Raw genomic sequence first — 20,242 nt, forward strand, 5'->3', positions numbered from 1 at the left:
TCAAACCACTGAGCTATCCCTCCCCCTAATAGTCTTTTCTGATATTTTGCCCCATTTTGCTTATTCTGTGATCTTCACCAGAGAATTAAATCTCAGACCCATTCACACGGCTTCAAAGTATCTGACTGAAATTGAAACCTGTAGGGGAGCTGGCTTAAGAAAAATTCATTAGCAATACTACTGAAACAAAGGTGCTCTACATGGTCACGGGGTGTAATATTTAACTGGAAAATACACATCTAGTGAAGTCAAGGTGGCAACCCTATTCTGGTTTCTCAAGCAGGTTGGGAAGCATGACTCGGGGAAGTTTTTTCATGTGCACTTGGATCATTGTGACCGAAATTCCTGTCGGTGACTGCAGCATGCATATGAAAACCTCTAGTTTTGATCGCTTTTACAAGATGGCAAAAACAGTGAACATGCATAATGTTCTCTAAAAGATGGTAATTTCACCAGTCCATGTTTCTATTACACCTACTACATTCTGCCCTTATTGAGACCTGAGAAAACTTGGTTGACTTGAGTGGGAATTGCATCCAAGGGCATAATTAACCCTTAAAGGGTTGCCATACACACACTATGCAAAAAACAAATGACATTATCCAAGACAGTCTCCTTAAGAGAGGAAGACACACTCTTACATGCTCCTGTACTGCTATCATTAATGTTTATAAATACATTTCATGACAACACTAGATATTAATACAACGAAAACTCCATGCCTTGCCAAACTCAGGGTGCCATAAAAAAAAAAAGGCATACACTCCTAGACACATAAGGCTCTATCCTTACGCATCATCTCTCCTAATCTCCCACTCCCACAGAGGCAAAGGGGCTGGAAATCTATCCTTATAGGGTGGCGGGAGTTCTCCAGACCCCCTAGTTTAGAGGCCTGCCAGAGGCACTCACAGATCCCCTTGTTTTCCCGTGATCTCTGGCTGTGTAATGGTCCCTAAAAGGCAGTTATTGGTGTAAGTTAAGGAGAGTACTGGTATACCCTTCAGGTGTCCTGGGACTGGCCAGCAGACAGTGGAGTGCCTCACATAAGAGACAGCACTAGGTGGAATTAGGCCTTTTTCTACTCTGTCCTGCTGTCACAGATATTCTGCCTTCTCTCTTCCCTTAGAGGTGGCTGGTTGCCAGAGAGAGTTCCATGTTTAAGCACTGCTTTTGTGTGCATGGGGTTATGCCATTGCACTTCTGCATTTATTTGCTCACAACTTTACCAAATTCTTCTTCTGACTCTGCTCAATTGCGCCCTACACTGAACTTTGTGAAGAGAGGACTTGGCTCTCCTGAGAGGACCTTACAAGGTGTAACTGCAGTGCAGTGGTAATTACAGTAAAATTGAGGTGGGAGGCCAAGCTTCATTTTCAGCCTCAGGCTAGACACAATGGCTTATCCAGTATTATTAAGTGTGCATCTGATCAGATCTGCAGCTTGTTCATGAGGGAGGGATAGGCACATACTAGTAATTACAACACCACTTTGTTTTGTAAGGTAATTCATTTTCACCCCAGACAAAAATACAACTATATTCTTCTGGTGGAATCATCAGATTTTGAGATCCAAGTTGTCCTTGAACTTTAAAATATTTTCTATGATCTGCAAGTAACAGAGATAAAAGCTTCAACTTCTTTAAAATGTAAATTCACAAACACAAAAATAGACTCCAGCTATAAGGGAGAAAAGGGCAAACTGTAAATGCTGATCTGCTGGCTCCATTCTGACTTGTGCCAACTCTGCAGCTGCAGTTTAGATGTTAATGGATGGGCCTTAATTTCCAGCTCATGAAATGTTACTCTCAGAATGTATGCGTGCATGTTGCGTGTGAGAGAGAGAAAGCGAGACAGAAACAGACATGTTCTGAATAAAACACAGAGCATGGGCGTGTATGTGTGCAAAATAAACAAGTTATTTTCATGCATTAGGAAATACAACAAGAACAATTTATGAATGCTTGAGTGGAGCAAAGCAAAGCCATGAGTCAGCTATATAATGTCATTCCTAACAAGTGAAAAATAACTATTCCATCCCTCTCCATGTTCTGTATTCATAATGCGTTAAATACATGGTGATATTATAATAAATCAGGAGAGTGGTTTTTTGATGTCCAAGAAACACCAAAGATGTATTTGATGCTTGTAATTCAGTTCCTGTATTTTATTTATAGATAAGAATTCAAATTTGAAGTGAAAATAGTTATTCATACCATACTTCCTAATTTTATGTCTCCCCAGGACAAGCCCTTGTGTTCCTGTCGTGCTGGTGAGAAACAGTCTTTTGATAGCTTTTCACCTATGTTTAAGAGGCCTTTAATTTTCATTTTGTATATAAAACTCTTGCATTCAAAGGTATTCCATTCTCATGATTTAAGGCCTGCTTCTGCAAAACCCTTCAACTCCCATCGAATTCAACGGACACAGAGGAAGCTCTGCGGTTTGTCGGATTGGGCCCTTAGTTTTATAACAACAGACAGAAACAACATGGCTGCATTAAAATTACATGTTGTAATTTGCATTTTATTTCCTTCTGGTAGTGATTTACTTTCATCTCTTTGCTGTTCATATTCTGTGCCATCACAATCCGTTATGACCTACGTTTTCGGATGTGAGTAGTGTTTTTGGGTAGCTTCATTTTTAGATGTCCAATTTGGGACTTCTTAAAGGGGCTGGATGTCCAAAGGGTGAATGCCCACCATATTCTGAAAATCGGGCCCCTTTAAGGTGTCTCAAGATGGGCACCAAGAAATGAAGGCCTATTATTTCATTGATTTGGAAACAGATCTCTCAAGGCATTTGTAATGGGATACAAAGCCTTTCATCTACAGCATCTGCCACCTACTGCACTGGTTAGGCTGGTAGTGACCCATTGCCATGTGATGGCTGTTTGGAGGCCTGTCTGGGACGGCAATCTTAGTCCCGATTCCAGGAACGCAGGCGTTTGCATCATAAAACTTCTACAGCAACTGGCCCCTTTTGTGGCACTCCCCTCAGCCAGGCCAAAAATTGCCTTGGCGTGTAGGCTGAGCTACTATAACTCTCCAAAAAGAGGTCACCACCAGACAAGACTTGGGACACACTGTGGGGAGGGGAAGCAAAAGAGATGAACAATTGTCTACGTGAATCATTTTCAGTTTCAGATCTAGAAATGTCTAAGCATTTAAAGTTAAGATGCATAAAAGCATCCACCTTTTCCTGTCTCCCCGTATGGTCTCCTGGAAGCCGATTCGACGTTTCTTGGGGTTAGCCATCAAACCTGTGGTCCAGAGGGACCGCAAGACGGCTGCCACCTAGTTTAGGTGCTCTTCCCAGCATCGGCTGTCAATCACCACATCGTCCAAATAGGCTGCGGCATATTCGAGGTGTGGTTGAAGAAGGCAGTCCATTAACTGTTGGAACGTTGCAGGAGCCCCTGCATGTGGGTAAATTGGTAGAGCCTGCTGGGTGTAGCAAAGGCGGTTTTTTCCTTTGAGTTGGCTTCCAGCGGGATCTGCCAGTATCCTTTTGTAAGATCCAGGGTGGTCAGATAGCTGGTGTCACCCAATCAGTCCAAGAGCTTGTCGACTCGGGGCAATGGGTACTCATCAAACTTAGAAATAGTGTTAACTTTCTGGAAATCAATACAAAATCTTTGGGTCCCGTTTGGCTTGGGAACCAGGACGATGGGGCTCTGTCACTCACTCTTGGAGGGTGCTATGACCCCTAGTTCCAACATGGCTTGTACTTCTTGCTTCACAGCCTGCCGCAGTCAACGAGGGAGCAGTCGGGTGGTATCTCATATTACCTCCCCGAGTGGGGTACGGATGGTGTGTTGGACATGTTGCGTCTGCTCTGGCACTACTGTGAACATTTTGGAGAAGGCTTCCAGCAAGCATCTGGTCTGTTTTATTTGCTTGGGGTTGAGAGATTTGCCAAGGAGAGGGTCCTCTTGCCCCGTTGGAATAGGGGCCTGAGGTCCTAGCTTAGAGTCCAGGGCATCCAAGGTTGTCAACAGACTCTCCCAATTGCGCCAGGCCTTTAAGAGGTTGACATGGTAAATCTGGCACTTCTTCCGCCGCCCCGGCTGGTTTATCTCGTAGTTGACAGGCCTGACTTGGCAAAGGACTTCGTAGGGCCCTTGCCTCCTCACTACAAATCTCACAAAATTCACAATACACAATATCAGCACATTTAAAAAACATCCTTCAGCTGCCCCACACCCATAACACAGCACTACCCCAAATACCGTTTAATTCCGCCTCATGTACGGGACCATATAAACCCACTGCATGCGTGCACAAAGCATCCCTGATTTCCACTGTGCATGTAGATCCAGCACCAATCACAACAGGTGCACTGTCTGGCTGCGTGTACCATTCAGAAATCTGACAGTGTCTTGAGTCCACTCCTGGCTAAAAGGTTCCCCCTTTTTCTTGCTGACACTGTGCAAAACACTGCAGATCACAGTAATGTGAACTGCAATAATGACACTGGTATCCAGACAGTTTTGAAGGCAGTGACAATGGGATTTCCATCTGTCACATACACATTCTACTACCATGATCCTACAATTACTGAGCATATAGTTGAAGTTCCTTTTGTCAGGTCCTCTGAAATAAGGGTACAGTTTTATAAGCCACGGCAACAGGGGGTAAGTGGGGTTCCCTAGAATAACAGAGAGAACAGTGACTATTTATAACAATGTCATTTGGTGAGAACAATGGCCCAGTTTGTCCAGGAAGGTAAAGTCCTGATCTCTTAAATATCCTGGCATCATGCACCCTGCTAGTGCATCCCACGTTAGTGTCCATGAATCTGCCCCTGTGGTCAGGGCCTGCATAATGATGTAGTAGTACCCTTTGCAGTTTAGTTACTCATGTGTTCCTTGCAGAGGGAAAACTACAGGCACATGAGATCCATCAATGGCACTGTCGCAGTTTGGAAAGCCCATTCACTCAAAACCAGCAATTATTTCAGGAACATCTGTAATGCCCACCACCTTTGAGTACATCACAGTCCTGTGATGTAGACCTGAGTCAGAATTTGTGAGGCAGACCTGTCCTTGCCTCACAAACCTCTGCCACAACAACGCCACAGTTGATTTGCCAACTCCAAACTGGTTAGCCACAGACCTGTGGCAGTGTGGGGTAGCCAGCTTCCATTGGGTTATAGCGACCTGCTTCTGGATTTCTGTGGCCTCCCTCATGAGGATGTCCTGTTGCTGAAGAGTTGGGGCAAGCCGATCCCAAACCTCCTGGAACATCTACTTCATGTGAACGTGCCGGACCCACTGTTGGTCATCGCAGGTCCACATGATGATGTGATCCCACCAGTCGGTGCTTGTGGCCCTGCTCCAGAAGCACTGGTCTACATATGGGGAATCTGTGGCTAAGGCAACAGGCTGGCATGTCGGAATCCCCCTCCTAAATGCCGCCGAAATGTCCATCAATGTCTTGCAGATGCTCTGCTTAATTCCCAAAATAGGACTGGCAGCATAAGATGGAGACGTTTTTCCACTGGCTCAAGATCCGTGTTGATGGCTCCGGTTGCTGGGAGCATGTGGATGCAAAATAGCTTGACTGGATGTGCTGGTAGGCTAAAACCACCCAAAACAATTCTGGTCAACTCCCATGGGATGGACAGACAAATTTTCCCACGACTCAAGCCCTAGAGCGGCTTTGGCTGGTAAGGGCACTAGAACCCTGGGATACGATGGTTCACACTCACAGAAGCTGAAATTCTGACTCAGGTCTGCGCAGTGCAGTATGGATGCATCAGCACCATTGTGGGGATCAGGTTTCCAATGCAGTGTGGATGCTCAAGTCTGGGCTTGGAAATACTGAGTCTGCAGGCATGGGTCACACAGACCTCAGGCTTAGTTTGCTCTGTAGACATACCCTTTTTATGTCTAAATGATCTCAAGTGATCAAGTTGGTTTACCAGTGTTACTTTAAATCTATAATACAAGTTACATTTAGCATACAATCAAATCATTTCTAGCCACTTAATGAAACATCTCAAAGGAAGCAGGAAATAAACACCAATTAAGACAGAACCACTTTAATAAAATAAAGATCATAAAGATCAGCTATGGACACTGGTTTTTTGCTTTCTATCAGATAAAGCTCCCATTTCTGAACATTTCATTCTGTACTTAGATTATGTCTTTTCAGATAAAGCATTACCATCTGTTCTGCCAACAATCACATGATCATATCACTTGGATTCCACTGAATACAAATCCTATTGACAATAGGAAGACAACAAAATAGCATGCATTTGTTCCACAAGCCACTACAGTATTAGGAATAGGAATTCCAGAACTGATTAAGGGCTACATTCTGTCTTGTCCGGTGGGGGAGGTACAGCACACAGGGAAAGCCTCCTGTCCATCCCCTGCCCCCACACCACAGTTTCCAGGCAACATACTGACACTGAGGCTCCCTGATTGCTGAGGTGGGGGTGGCGGTGGGAGGAGGAGAAATTGGCTCACTGCACCCAGCCATGCTCTACAGCCTCAAGGGTTGAGAGCTTAGTCAGGGCCCCATGCCTCTGCATGCCTGATAGCATTTGGCAGCAAGCTCTCAAGTCAGAGAGGATACACCTTTCACCAGCAGCTATAAAGAGCACCTCGCAGCAATCTCTGAGGCATTCTTTCTGTATCTGCTCTGTGCAGACAAAATCGCCCAGAGCACCTCCATTTGGCCATTATAGCACTGCATCCTCCCCACTGCTTCTCTCTGAAGAGCAAGGACACAATTTGTACCTAACACCATAACTGTATCTGGCAATGAACTCGGTTGAAGATTCTGTCCTTAAAGCATCATATTATAATGCTAATATTATGAAATTTCATCAATTTAGAAACATTCCCTTGGCCCTTTTGTGGACTAGTTTAGTATAAAGATTATCCCTTTTCAGCTTTCCAGTTTTAGAAGACAATTATCTCTTTGAGTTCTGATAAGAGGTTAAATTTACCTTCAAAATAATTGACAGTTCATAATTTTGCATATGCAGGGAGACATATAATTCTAATGAGACATGGAAAATGGGTGCTTTCATTTTTAAGCATGTGAGTCTTATTCTTTCAGGCAGACCCCTGTATAAAAATGTGGTATAACTTTCTTATTTATCACCAAGGCAAAGAATTTCTACCTTATTTGCATTAATTGAATAGCTTCTAAGTAAAAAATAGAGTCAAAATTTCAGTTGCATTTCTATGCTAACATTTATAGCCATTCAAAAAAACCTAGGCCGTTAACTTATTATTGATCAAAACTCTAGCAGTACATCAATGTTATAGAACCACAGCTAAATTTGGTTTTGCGACATTTTGAAATCACTGTGTGAATTACAAGTCACAGCAACATTTTTTCTTACTCCTTTATTCTTGTGGCTGAAACTGAATTTAGTTTCTTAAACTGTATTGAAGGTTGTATTATTCAACTAATAACCTGGGCAGTAAGGTTATGACCTGGAATATTATTTCTTAAGTGAGAAATCTGAAGGTGGGAAGAACAAGAGACTCAGATTTCCAGGGCTCAAAGCCAAAAATATCTTGGACTGCACACTGCTCATTTGCATTTTTTAGCATCAATTAAAACTCAATGTTTCTTCCTAGTTTGTAAGCTATTCCAATTGTTAGTCTAAAAGTAGCCTGCCCATAAATCGCTCTGTAAGCATACTTCCTTCTTTCTATCAAATTAAAAGGGAAAGGTTGATTCATTTTAAAGTGTATTGATGATAGAAGAGTTCTAAGTAGCACTTTATCTACAACATAATACTTGAAAGGAATGAAGTGCAAGCTAAATAAACAATGTCAATGAATGCATTTTTTTCCAGGGTGGTCCTTTTGGAAAACGTTAACCACATTAAAGTGGGCGGTTATTGAAATGTGCAATTAATTTGAGTTAATAAAAGTTGAAGCTGTCAATCACCTGAGCAGGTGGTGGAAGAACCTTCTTGCATATCTGCTGATTGGGTCTCTATATTCCAACACTGTCGTATCCAACAGGGGTCTTGTTGGAGCATAAAAGGTTCCAAGGCTTGCTTCAAGCTGTGCTGTGGAGTTCAAACACAGCAGCAATGAAACAAGTGAAACTGCTTCAATTACAACAGGTTGCTCATGTTTGCCATCCGTCAGGTTTCTCAAACACTGATGAAATGTGAGCTTGTCACAGGAAAGATGAAATTAAAATACGACAGCTGGTACAAAAACAAACCTGTGTATAAACTTTCACATGGCGTAGCGTTGACAAAGACTATGAGCAACAAAAAGCTGTCAAAAGGTAAGTAATCTATAAGGAACCAACCTTTTGCCAGATATGCATAATTAAAACAGTGACTCATAAGAACAATACAGTTTGAACAAGTTCATCAGTAAAAATCAACTTCCAATTAACTTTTCTACTAAAGAAAGAATAATGAGGCTCACCTTTTCAGGGTTCACCACTGTGCGTTTGACCACTAGGTGGTCACCATAGTCAAGGGAGTTGCACTGGTTTAAAATGATTAGAAGTGAGAAGGCAATGAGGCCCTTCTTCTACAGAAGAATTTTTTGTGTGTCCCCCTTTTTTGACAATGGCACTTTGGCTTTTTATATTTTTTAACATAAAGTGTTTTTCTTCCATTATTTATAATTATTTAAAGTGTTTGTGTCCTAAGTGTCTTGGTGGGGCTACTTTAATGATGAGTAACGTTAACGTCATTATATGATGTGATTGTTGTCTGGGAGTCAGTGCGAGGTATATATTCCTAAGTATAGGGCAAAATGATTGATGAAAGCCTCCATTTTTCTCAAATCACTGAAAGAATTTGATACACTGGGACAGATTCTCCTGTCAAGGTGGATTTGCAAACCCCATTATTATTAGGTGGAGTGGTGTGTGTGCATTAAAACAGAGTATACTTGACCCATTGTCTCATTAGGCGGACAAAATCTCATTGATTTCCTGCTATTAACTTTTGTTTGAACTAGCCATTTCTGTATTTAGTGATAACGGTTCTTTAGTTCTAAGCATAGTTACATTTTATTTTATTAGGTTTGACAGCACTAAATGCTCTAATAATACAGCCTTATAAACATAGGCAAAGTGTTAGTAAATTAGGTTTTACATTATCTTAAATCTAAACAGTAAGATAAGATAAACCTTAAAGGTATTTTCTTTCAAAGCAGCAGTCAATTTAGATTAAAATTGAATACAGCAATGCTATTGCGAAAACAAGTCATACTCTCTTGCTATTGCTGTTTTCCTGACAGCATGTTTTGTACTTCTGAAATGTGCCAACCTACATGGAATATGGGTAACTACTAGCACAGTTATAGATTCATTAGATAGCCCAGCTTGATGTTGAAGGCAGAAATAAAGATCTCAAAGATAACCGCCACACTGCTACAAATAAAAGGGCTCACTAGGTTCCACTAATAAAAAGAAAACAAATTACCATGTCAAATTTGTTAGATTCATATAGAATAAATCCAGGCTGGAATAAAATTCTGCCTGTCGTAAGACAGCATTAGGCAGCTGCATGGGGAGAAAATACACAGATATCTATTTAGAATGTGCATATTTTTATAACAGTTTCAAGAATAGCCTATTTTTTCACTGGTTACTTTAAAAGTGTGTTCTATTAAGACAAGATTTTAGTGCTGCACATTTGTAGAGTGGAGGTTATGGTAATCTAACTCACATCTCATGCTGTAAAACAGGGATGGCCAACTGATGGTTTGAGAGCAAGCTGGGCAGCTTACAATTTTCCTAAGATCTATAGCTCACCACCTCCAATAGCACTGGCTTTTCTTCCCATATAAAAGATAAGCCTGGTACGCAGCTGTATCCTTGCTGGGCCATGGCATGACACCTTGTCACTCAACTGTTGCACTCTACATTTTTGAGTCTGTTGCATTCCAATACACAATTCAGTGGGAAGCCATCACACCAGGGTCTAGCGGAGATGAGGCTGAGCCTTAAATTCATCCTTTCGTGTGGGAGATGTCAGGAGTGACTGCAGGGGACAGGGAGGTTACAGTGAGTGGAGGTGTAGTGGTCCTATGGTTTGCAGGAGTGTGGAAAGACACTGGATGTTGCATTGAAAGACCGTGCTTTTTGCAAATACCCCCAAACTGAACTAAATACTCCTGTCCCCTCCCCATGACAACGCTCTTCCTTAATTTGGTGCCTGTTTTAAATATTGATATAAAATAAATAATTGACTTCTGTACTGGCCAACATTAGTCACTGATTTCAATGTAAAGATATCTAATCTATCTATCTATCTAGATAAAATTACTGATCATAGATAGATTAGATATCTAGATATCTAGATAGATATAATTAATAGATATAATAGATAAAATTACTGATCATATAGTTTCATATAAATATCAAAGATAATATAGATCATACAATATATATTTATGCATGTGTATATATTATGTAATGTATGTATTATTACACCTTCCTTACTATTAACATGAATTAAAATGCAATTTATGTGTGTGCATAATCTTATTAAAAATATCTATATAATAATGACATTTGATTGTAGAATAGCAAAGCATAATTCTGACTAGTCAGGACCTAGTAAATATTGAGTCTTCTTTTTAAAGCCAATATGTATTATCAAAATCATTCAAGTATAGATTTTAAAATATAAGTATAAACATTTATGAAATACAACCAAACTCTGACCTTCTCTCTCTGGTGTCAGCTTTTGTCTAAGAAGGTGATTTACAATGGCACTCATGCTTATGTGACACTGATGACCCATAGTGTCCCAGTTCATGCTGCTCAGGACACTAATCGCCTCAGATATCTCATCATAACGAACATACTGGTGGATGATTTCCACAAGGCCCAGCCGTCCTCTTGTGATGACACCTGTCATAGGAAATATTAAAGCCAAGGATAGCATCATAACATTGTAGAAAAATAATTCTTATTTTTCAGCAGTTACAAATATTGTACCTTATTAATTCAGGTATTAATAAGTAAATGAGTTTTATGTTTAAATATTATTTAGTACATTTGTACAGCACCTTTTATAGGCTGGCCAGATAGCAAAAATCGGGACAGGAGGTGGGGGGTAATAGGTGCCTATGTGAGAAAAAGATCCAAAAATCGGGACTGTCCCTATAAAATCGGAACTTCTGGTCACCCTAACCTTTTATCTAAACATATCTAGCCTCAATACGCTTTACATGGTGCAGAAAACCCAACAGTGAAATGCATCCATGTATGGGGCGGGGAATGTGGCATATGCTTACCAGCAACAGCAACACTACATAACAGTTTATATTATTTGTTTATTTTAAATTATTTATAGGTTTTTATATGGTGCTCATCACCATAGTACCTGGACTCCTCACATACGTTAATAAATGAATTTTCACAATGTCTCTTCCAGGTAAGGAGGTATTATTAGCGAAGGCAGAAAGCAAAGAATAGCGTAAAATTTAGAGAAAGAGTTTCTTGACAACTTAAGTGAGTGCTTCTTGGACCAGCTAGTCCTAGAGCACGTAAGAGGAAAGGCTATTCTCAGCTGAGTCTTAAGTAACACAGAGGAGTTAGTTCAAGAAGCAACAGTTGCTGAGCTACTAAGTAATAGTGACCACAATATAATTAGTTTCATCAGCATCCTAGGAGGAGGTAAAGAACCAAAAGGTCACACAGTGATGATAAACTTTAGAAAGGGACAACTCAATCAAATAAGATGGCTAGTCAAAAAGCCCCTAAAATCAAAAATAAAGGAAATAAAATCCTTACACGTGGCATAGCTATTACTTAAAAACAGCAATAGAGACTCAGAAGGCATGTATTCCACCAAACGAAGAGGGAACTAGAAAGGTAAAGAGCAAGCCGATGGCAAGGTTCAAGAGGCTATGTGAACCAAACAGAAATCCTTCAAAATTTGGAACTCTGACCCTAGTGAAGCCAGTAAACAGGAGCACAAATGACAGCAGGCAATATATAAGAGGGAAAATAGAAGGGACAAAATGGATTTTGAAAAGCAAATAGCTAAAAGTATAAAAACAAACAATAAGACTTTTTTTAAAAAGGTGTATCGGAAGCATGAAGCCTGCAGATACTTTACCTCCCCCTATGATGTTGAACCAAACTGCAGTGTCTGAAGAGGAGGTGCTGGAACAAACCAGTAATTTAAAAAGAAGTACATCATCGGGACAAGATGGTATAAATCCAGCAGTTCTGAAGGCGCTTAAATGTGAAGTGGCTGAGCTGCTACCAAAATTGGCAGTCTCTCAATAAAACACCCATTATTCCAGAAGATTGGAGAGTAGTAGATGCTGTATCTGTATTTTTAAATGGCTATAGAGGTGATATGGGAGATTATAGTCCTGGAAGCCATACATCTGTACGTGGTCAGTTGATTGAAACGATAATTAAAAATAAAATAATAAATGCCTAAATGATCATGAGATGATAGGGTCTAACCAACACAGTTTCTGCAGAGGAAAATCATGTCTCTCTAATATATTAGAGTTCTTTGAACATGTCAATAGAATAGTGGATAAAGGAGAACCAGTAACAATTTATGTAGACTTTCAAAAGGTCTTTGACAAGGTCCCCACACAAGAGGTTATTAAAGAAGCTACCTAGTCATGGAGTCAGAGGGAAGTACTGTCATGGATCAAAAAACAGGTAGGAGACAGAAAGCAAAGAGTAGGATTAAATGGTCAAGAGGATGGAAAACTACTTTAGGTACTGGGTGCTCAAACCCAACCCATTAAAAACAGCATCATCAGCTTTCTATCTCAGCAATTCCAAAGCGAAGAAGATGCTGAATGCAAACTTTTGTGGCAAGGCAATCACTCACGATCTGAACCCCTGCTATCTAGGAGTCACCCTTGATTGCAGCCTTACCTATCAACAACATCTGAAGCAGGTGAGTCATAAAACGAAGTGTTGCACCAATATCATCCAAAAAGCTAGCAGGATCTAGCTGGGGTTGTGATGCTCAAATGCTACGAATGGCAACACTGGTTTAGTTTATTCCACAGCCAAGTACTGTGCACCTGTTTAGGAAAGAAGCTCACACATGGGTCTCACTGATATCCAGCTATGAGACTTGTAACTGGCACCCTGAAGTCCTCTCCACTGCCTTGGTTCCAGTCCTTGCTAACATCCCTCCTCCACCATCCGGTGAGAGATGGCTACATTGTCTGAGTACAAGAAAGCTCTTGGTAACCAAAAGCTCCCGCACCATGATAACCTTGTTCACCCTCCTCACCCTCGCTCTAAGTCCCGCCGACCATTCTGGGTGGTTGGAGAAGCCAACTTCAATCCATAAGACACCGGGTGGAGGCAATGGGCAGGTTCTGACGTAAACAACCACCACCTCATAGCTGATCTCATCATCAAAGTGTCTGGTTTCTTGCTGTGCTGAAGACAGTGGGACGACCACCAACTATATTAGGACATGACATGGAAGATGCATGCACCTGATGCACAAATGGGGAATCAAGGATTTGCCATCGTGTGAATGCGGAGACCTCCAAACCATCAAACACATTGTGAACATTTTTTCATTTCCAGAAGATATTGCACACATGCACTCGGCATCTCCTGAAGGCCTCAAATGGATTTCAAACCTTTCCACTAACTAGTTAATGTTGCTATTTCCATCCAAAAGAAGAAGAATGGTCAATGTTCATCCTGGAAAAAGGTTTACAGTGGGATGCTTCAAGCATCCTCACTGTCCCATGTTTAATATATTTATTAACTAGCTGGACAGTGAGCAGTGAGGTAGAAACATTTGTAGATGCCAATTATTTTCGTTAGTGAAGAACAGAAAGGGCTGTGAAGAACTTCAGAAGGACCTAACCAAGCTAGGTGAATAGGCAACATGATGACAAATGAAATTCAATGTCATGAATGCAGAGTAATGAACACTGGAAGGAAAAACATATAAGTTATTCATATACTTTACAAGGTTCTAAATTAAGTGTATCAACTCAGAAAAGGGAGCTGGGAATCACAGACAGCTCAATGAGGACCTCTGTTCAGTGTGCAGCTCTGGTTAGAAAAGCAAACAAAATGAGAGGATGCATAAGGATTGGGGTTGAGAACAATGAGGAAAATACTATAGTGCCTTTATGTAAATCAGTGGTGCAGTCTCATCGGGAATACTCTGTGCAATACTGGTCATCACATCTCAAAAAGGATATTGTACAATTGCACGGGGTTCAGAGAAGGGAGGCAAGCATGGTTATGGAAAAACTAATGAAGAGAGATTGAAAAGACTGGGGTGGTTTACCTTAGAAAGGAGACAACTAAGAGGGGACATGATAAAAATATATAAAACAACAAATGCTATAGAGAAGGTAGCCTGAGAACATCTGTTCGCATAAAGTAAGAACAAAGGGGATATTCAATGAAATTGGAATGTGGCAAATTCAAAACCGATAAGGGAAATACTTTTTCATAAAATGTGGAATTAGACTGTGGAACTCATTGCCACAGGATGCCATTGGGGCCAAGAATTTAGTAAATTTCAAAAAGGGATTGAACATTTATATAGATAAAAAGAATATCTGGAGTTTATAATAGCTAATGCTCACAAAGATTTTGAAAGAGATATTAAACCTCATGTTTCAGGGCTTAAGGCAACCTCTAATTATTGGAGATTACAATGAAACATAATGTGGTGGGAAGATTATCCTGTATCTGCCTATAGCCAGGTTCTTGTACCTTCATCTGAAGAATCCTGTGATGGCTCCTGCAAGAGATGGGATACTGAACTAGATGGGCTATGGGTCTGATTAGGTATAACAGTTCTTGTGTGACTACAAGGAATTTTTTAGCATATAAATATTGAGGTTGGAATTATACTAGGATATTATGAGTTTGGGATCCACTGACTTTAAAGGAAGTTGGATCAAATTCTAACACTATTAGAGAGAAAGTCCTATGGGATCTTCTATGAGCCTACAGTGAACAGTCAGAGCCTTCACATTAGGTGTCATGCACAAAAGTTACCTCCAGCTCAGCAAAATCCTCTACTCGAGGCATTTCTTCAGTATTTAATTATAGAGAAGAATGTGACCTTGTGAGACAATATGAAAGAGTGGCCATCTCCAGGATGCCCGCTTGTGTCCTCAGGGTGGCCCTGCATGCAGCCCCTTCCTCTATTTCCCTCTTCCAGAGTCCCCAGTAACTCTACACAAGCTTTCCAAATATAAATATTCCTTTGTGGGGTTAATTTATTAGAAAAGTCAAACAACCATAATCCAGAATTCCCCAGCATAGCCCAAACACTGCATTTAATCTTCAAGTCCCAACAGTCTGTCAACATACCAAGTACAGCTCCAGCACCTCTCACTGTGCTCAGGCTCTCGGGTACGGCTCCAGCATCTCTCACCATGCCTCCCCCCAGCCCTTCTTGCTGGGGTATTCTCTGCCCTGGTTCATTCTCAGGCCTGGCTCTAGTTCCTGGCTGGAGACATCATCAGGGTCATCCAGTCCCCAGCCATCAGTCCTCTCTGATCCTTGGACTTCAGCTGTCTGGCTCAGAGAGCCAGCAGGCATCTCCTTTTCCAGCCCTCTCTGGAGGTGACTTTCTGATCTGGGAAAGATTGTAGGTAAGCCCCTGATTGCCTCCGTGTCTTCTGCTTTCACCAGCCTGATCTGGCGCCACTGCTCACTGGGGAACTGTTACCGCTCTCTCCTTCAGGGGCATCCCTTCCCTGAAGCTCTGAGCCCAGCTCTGCTCTTGTTCTGAGCACTTGTTCAGGCTCTCTCTTTCTCTGGGTACATCTGTACTACAGACACTATACCAGCATAGCCCCATAGTGTAGACAGAAGGGGGTTTGCTGTCGGAGCAGGAATAAACAACTCTCAAACGAAGTTAGCTGTGTCAGCAGAAGCCCTCTTCCATCCGCACAGCTGCATCTACACTTGGGGTTATGTCGACATAGCTACATGGGTCGGGGAGTGGGTTTTTTTTCCACACCCCTGACCGACATAGCGATGCTGATATAACTTTTCAGTGTAGATCAGGCCTCACTCTCAGGGTTCTGCACTCTCCCTTTACTTTGGCCTGTCTCTTATTTGTAACTCCCAGGGGCAGCCCCGCACTCCTCATTAACCCAAACTAGCACTCACCTGGACTGGAACAGAAAAGCGGGGCCTGATTTCATTTAAAGGGCCAGCTATCTTTTTACAGACACCAACATCAACGCACCTTTCAATTACAGATAAGAATTGCTGAAAATCAGAGTTAACATACCTATCATAATGAAATATGACCGCGCCAAGGAAACATCTGTACACGCTCGTGCTCCACACCTTTCACTTCCTCACCCTTGCGTCCCACCCCATCACAAAGAGGCAGGACCTCCCTCCACCTCTAGAGGGTGAGAAGCCCCGGTGGGCCAGCCTATACTCTACCCTGGTCCCGAGGCCCACTGGGGATATCAGTTGGCGGCTTCTTCACGGGGCCGTGAGCATGGGCATGTACTTGGCGTGGTTCACCCCGTCCCGGACACCTGCCCCTTCTGCGGCGTGAGGGAGACCCTGGAGCACGTTTACTTGGAGTGCGCCAGGTTGCAGCCCTGGCTCCTCTTAGATATCCTGTTACGCTTTTGGTTGCACTTTTCCCCTCACCTCTTTTTCTACGCACTCCCCATCCACGGCCCCACAAAGTCACGGGACCTCCTGGTCAACCTCCTCCTAGCCCTGGCCAAAATGGCCATCTATAAAACCAGGGAGAGGAGGTTGGCCGGCAGGGTCTCCTGTGACTGTGGGGCCTATTTCCAATCCTCCGTCCACCACGCATCCGGGCGGAGTTCCTGTGAGCGGCGTCCACTGGCTCCCTTGATGCCTTTGAGGAGCAGTGGGCGCTGTCCGGGGTTCTCTGCTCGGTGTCCCCATCAAGTTCCCCTCGTTTGACCCTTTGACCTCACTCCCGTCCCTGTTATCTCATTAGTTGTCCCCTGGAATCATTTGGTTTCCAGGCCCTGTGGATACTCCCCTTAGGCTTGGGGTAGGTCCTTTAGCAGGATCACTTCCTGGATCCCAATAGGATAATGAAATAAACTGACCAGCATGCTCCCCACTCTAAAAGAAGATGAGTTATGTATAATTTTTGTTCTCTAGAGGTAGAAGTTATAATGCATCCACAATCCCGGGTCTATACTTCTGCACATGCCCAGAATGCTCCAGAAAATAGCGATCTAGATTATCATTGACTAGCCAGCTGATCATATCAATGTGGCTACCTACAGCATATATGCACTACGGCTAATATTCTCAGCTACGTGCCTGGTTTGCGTACCAGGGCCAAATAGTATGTTCATTTAAAACTGTTACCCTAAAACCTCAGATGTCGGGTCAGAGCTGATGGTTTCAGACATGAAATAGTAGATTTCTAAAATATCTCTGAAATCTACTCAGAGAGTAGATTGTCCGTTTTTTCCATTTAAAGGAAAAAGGAAACTAAATTTATTTTAAGATTATCACAGATATTCTGAAATTGTCACCCAACCCTAATTTTAAGAAAAACATACCAGTAGGAAAGAGAAAACTGACCCTAAGAATTGCAGTCAAAGACACAAAGGATGGCAAGGAGTGAACCTTCTTCCAGTGGAGAAGAGCAGAGACAAGCTGCAGAAAACCATATCTCACTAAAACTTCCCAAATGCAGTTGTGGGTGTAGTTTGCACAGGCATAGAAGAGCAAAGAAGCAAGAAAACTGGAAAACAGGTATAGCCAGATGTCAATGACCAGCAAGTGGCTTGGAGAACCCAGAACGCCATGCCTGATGTTTCCAGACCATTTGAAAGGCTTTGTTCGTTAAAGAGAATAAAATAATGCCTTTTATTATTTTTTTCAGTATCATTTAAAGAAAACACATGCTTGCCTACTAGATTACATTTCACACTTGAATTTATTGTATGGGTACGTTCTCTGGGTAATTGCTGTTTTTAATTGAGGTCGTTTATACGTGCGCATTTCTGGTAATGATAATATTTAATTTTTATGGTAGTCCTTATTCTTCATCAGTGTTTATAGTATGTTTTTGAAGTATTGCACAAGGTAGGTAATCTTGATGTTAATTGTGATGGGAAGATGAAGATGTTTGTTTATATGTTAATGAAATCTAATATAGTACACTATCTCTCTAGTGCAAGATTGGTATCATTATTTTTCTGAATTGAAATTAGCTAGACAAAGAATTGGAGGCTTCACAGACTTGTCCAGATATCTGTGGTGGCAGCTGGAAGTAAAAACTATTTTGCACAGTCACTGGAATTATTTGTTAACTTTCATATGGAACAGTTTAGAAAATCTTGAGATAAATTATTACTGGTTATAACAAGGGCCTAGATTTTTCAGAACTCCACACGTGCAAAAAGAGTAACCACCATCAACCGTGAAATACAAACTTACTTGGTAAAACTATGCTGTGTGGTTAATGACATGTGAGTTACTGGGTTAAGCTTTCCTGGGAGATTACCCTGATAGTGGAAATCGCTCTTTGATGATAAAGTTTATGCATAAAGATCACCTGGCCTGAAAGGGTTAAAATCATAGTGTGGGGAGCAGTTACAGGAAGTAGAATCAAAAAATCAGATTTTTAGAAAGGCCATAAATTTAGAGTCTTTATAGCAAATCAAAAGCGCAAATTACTCTGAAGAGAGAGTACTATTGATACTGGATCAAATATGCAGTATTGCCCTGAAACTTTATTCTTTTTGTATAGATCTGCTGATTCTAACATATCGCATATAAAAAACCTGTGATAGCCACAGTACCCTATTTACAGATACTTAGAGCCAAATACAGGGAAATTCTTGTTATAGACACTGATTCAGCAAAGTACTTATGCACAAATGTAACTTCAAGCATGTCCGCAGTCTCAGAAACTACAACTGCATCTTTAAACTATCCTGTTATACATAGACATTGCTGATGGGAGGTTCCCAGGAGCGTGTCCTAACACAGCACATTAGCTACTCCACATATGCATAACGCAGCAAGTTAATGATAGCTTTCAGCTTCCACTGCTGAATGTCTGTTTTCCCGTCACACGCCTATAATGTATTTTGATATAATTTGTATGCATATTAATTATTAATTAACAGAGGCCTAAAAAATTGCAGATCTCAGCAACGAGGACTGACTAATCAGTGCAGTATTTCACCTTGTTAATGTGGCAAGCAGGGAGAAAGCTAAGAGAACACTGAAGCAATGGAGGACTTTATATTATGACTTGCATAGCTGACTATGTGGGGGGGAACCATGGTCTTCTATGGAGATGAGATTTGACGGTAATATACAGAATGAATTTTAAAATGTGATAACTTTCAACTGTGGAGGTCAACATCTTCCCATTTGGATGCTTGACCTCTCTTGGGTGGTGCGCTTCCAAGCGACCTACTTGGGAAAAAGAGGTGAGAGCCAACTCATTGCCTAATTGATTTAGGAACAGTGCCCAGGGAGACCGGCCAATTAAGTTTACAAGCTGGCAATTAGCAGGAAGGCCTCTAAGTCCCTGCACTGAGAGCCTGTTTGACTTAATAAGAACATAAATGTGCTAGAGATAGGAAGGGGAAAGCTGTGCTTTCTGGAAAGCTGTCGTGAGTAGACCCCACAAGGGAGGACTGAAGAAAAGCAAGGTATACACGGGCAGAGTGCCTTCTGTTTGACAGGTTACCAGGTAATTTAGAGGTTTATTTTTTTAAATGGACAACATGCAGAAAAACATCAAACAGATGCTTTAATTAGTGTTCTATCTGGTGCTTTACAACTGCTAAGCAGTATTGGACATGGTGGAGCGGCATTATCTCGTAATAAATGGCAATCTACAAACATTTTTCTTTAATACTATTTTTGGATAACAGTGACAATCTGGCTAGTTCTTTTCAAACAATAAAAATATGGCTAAACCTGACATTTTGCTGGCTGCTAAAGCCACACAGTATCAATTTACCAATTTACACCTTGAAGACTGTGTTATCTGAATCACTTTTAGTGTCATCTTTTCCTTTCAGAAACTATTTGCTCAATTAAATGGCGGTTTTCAGTATTTTTAATCAGTCTTTTTTTCCCCTCCATAGAAGAATATCATTGAGGAACAGATATATCATGGACAGACTTGTCAAAAAACCCAGGACTAGAGCCACAAAGGTACTTAGGTGCCTAACTGCCTCTTCAGGTGCCTATGTCCAACATTCAGATGCCACGGACGTTCTCAAAACCACCACTCAGCAGCCACCTAACCCGGTAGGTGGCTAAGTTTCT

The 20,242-nt window shown here is 41.6% G+C and overlaps 1 protein-coding gene across 3 annotated transcripts in view; it reads right to left on the reverse strand.

Annotated features, from left to right (window-relative positions):
- The window catches only part of WDPCP (WD repeat containing planar cell polarity effector), a 246,576-nt gene that overhangs the window by 93,464 nt on the left and 132,870 nt on the right, over positions 1-20,242 (reverse strand). For all 3 annotated transcript variants that reach the window (XM_054022335.1, XM_054022337.1, XM_054022338.1), the window contains exons 11-12: positions 10,673-10,861; positions 7,919-8,042 (exon numbers count right to left, since the gene is read on the reverse strand). In XM_054022335.1, the coding sequence (XP_053878310.1) occupies positions 7,919-8,042; positions 10,673-10,861 (313 nt within the window). The remainder of the gene's footprint in view (positions 1-7,918; positions 8,043-10,672; positions 10,862-20,242) is intronic.

This window comes from Malaclemys terrapin, chromosome 3 (genome assembly GCF_027887155.1).
Source record: "Malaclemys terrapin pileata isolate rMalTer1 chromosome 3, rMalTer1.hap1, whole genome shotgun sequence".
In the NCBI taxonomy this organism is placed as follows: Eukaryota; Metazoa; Chordata; order Testudines; family Emydidae; genus Malaclemys; species Malaclemys terrapin.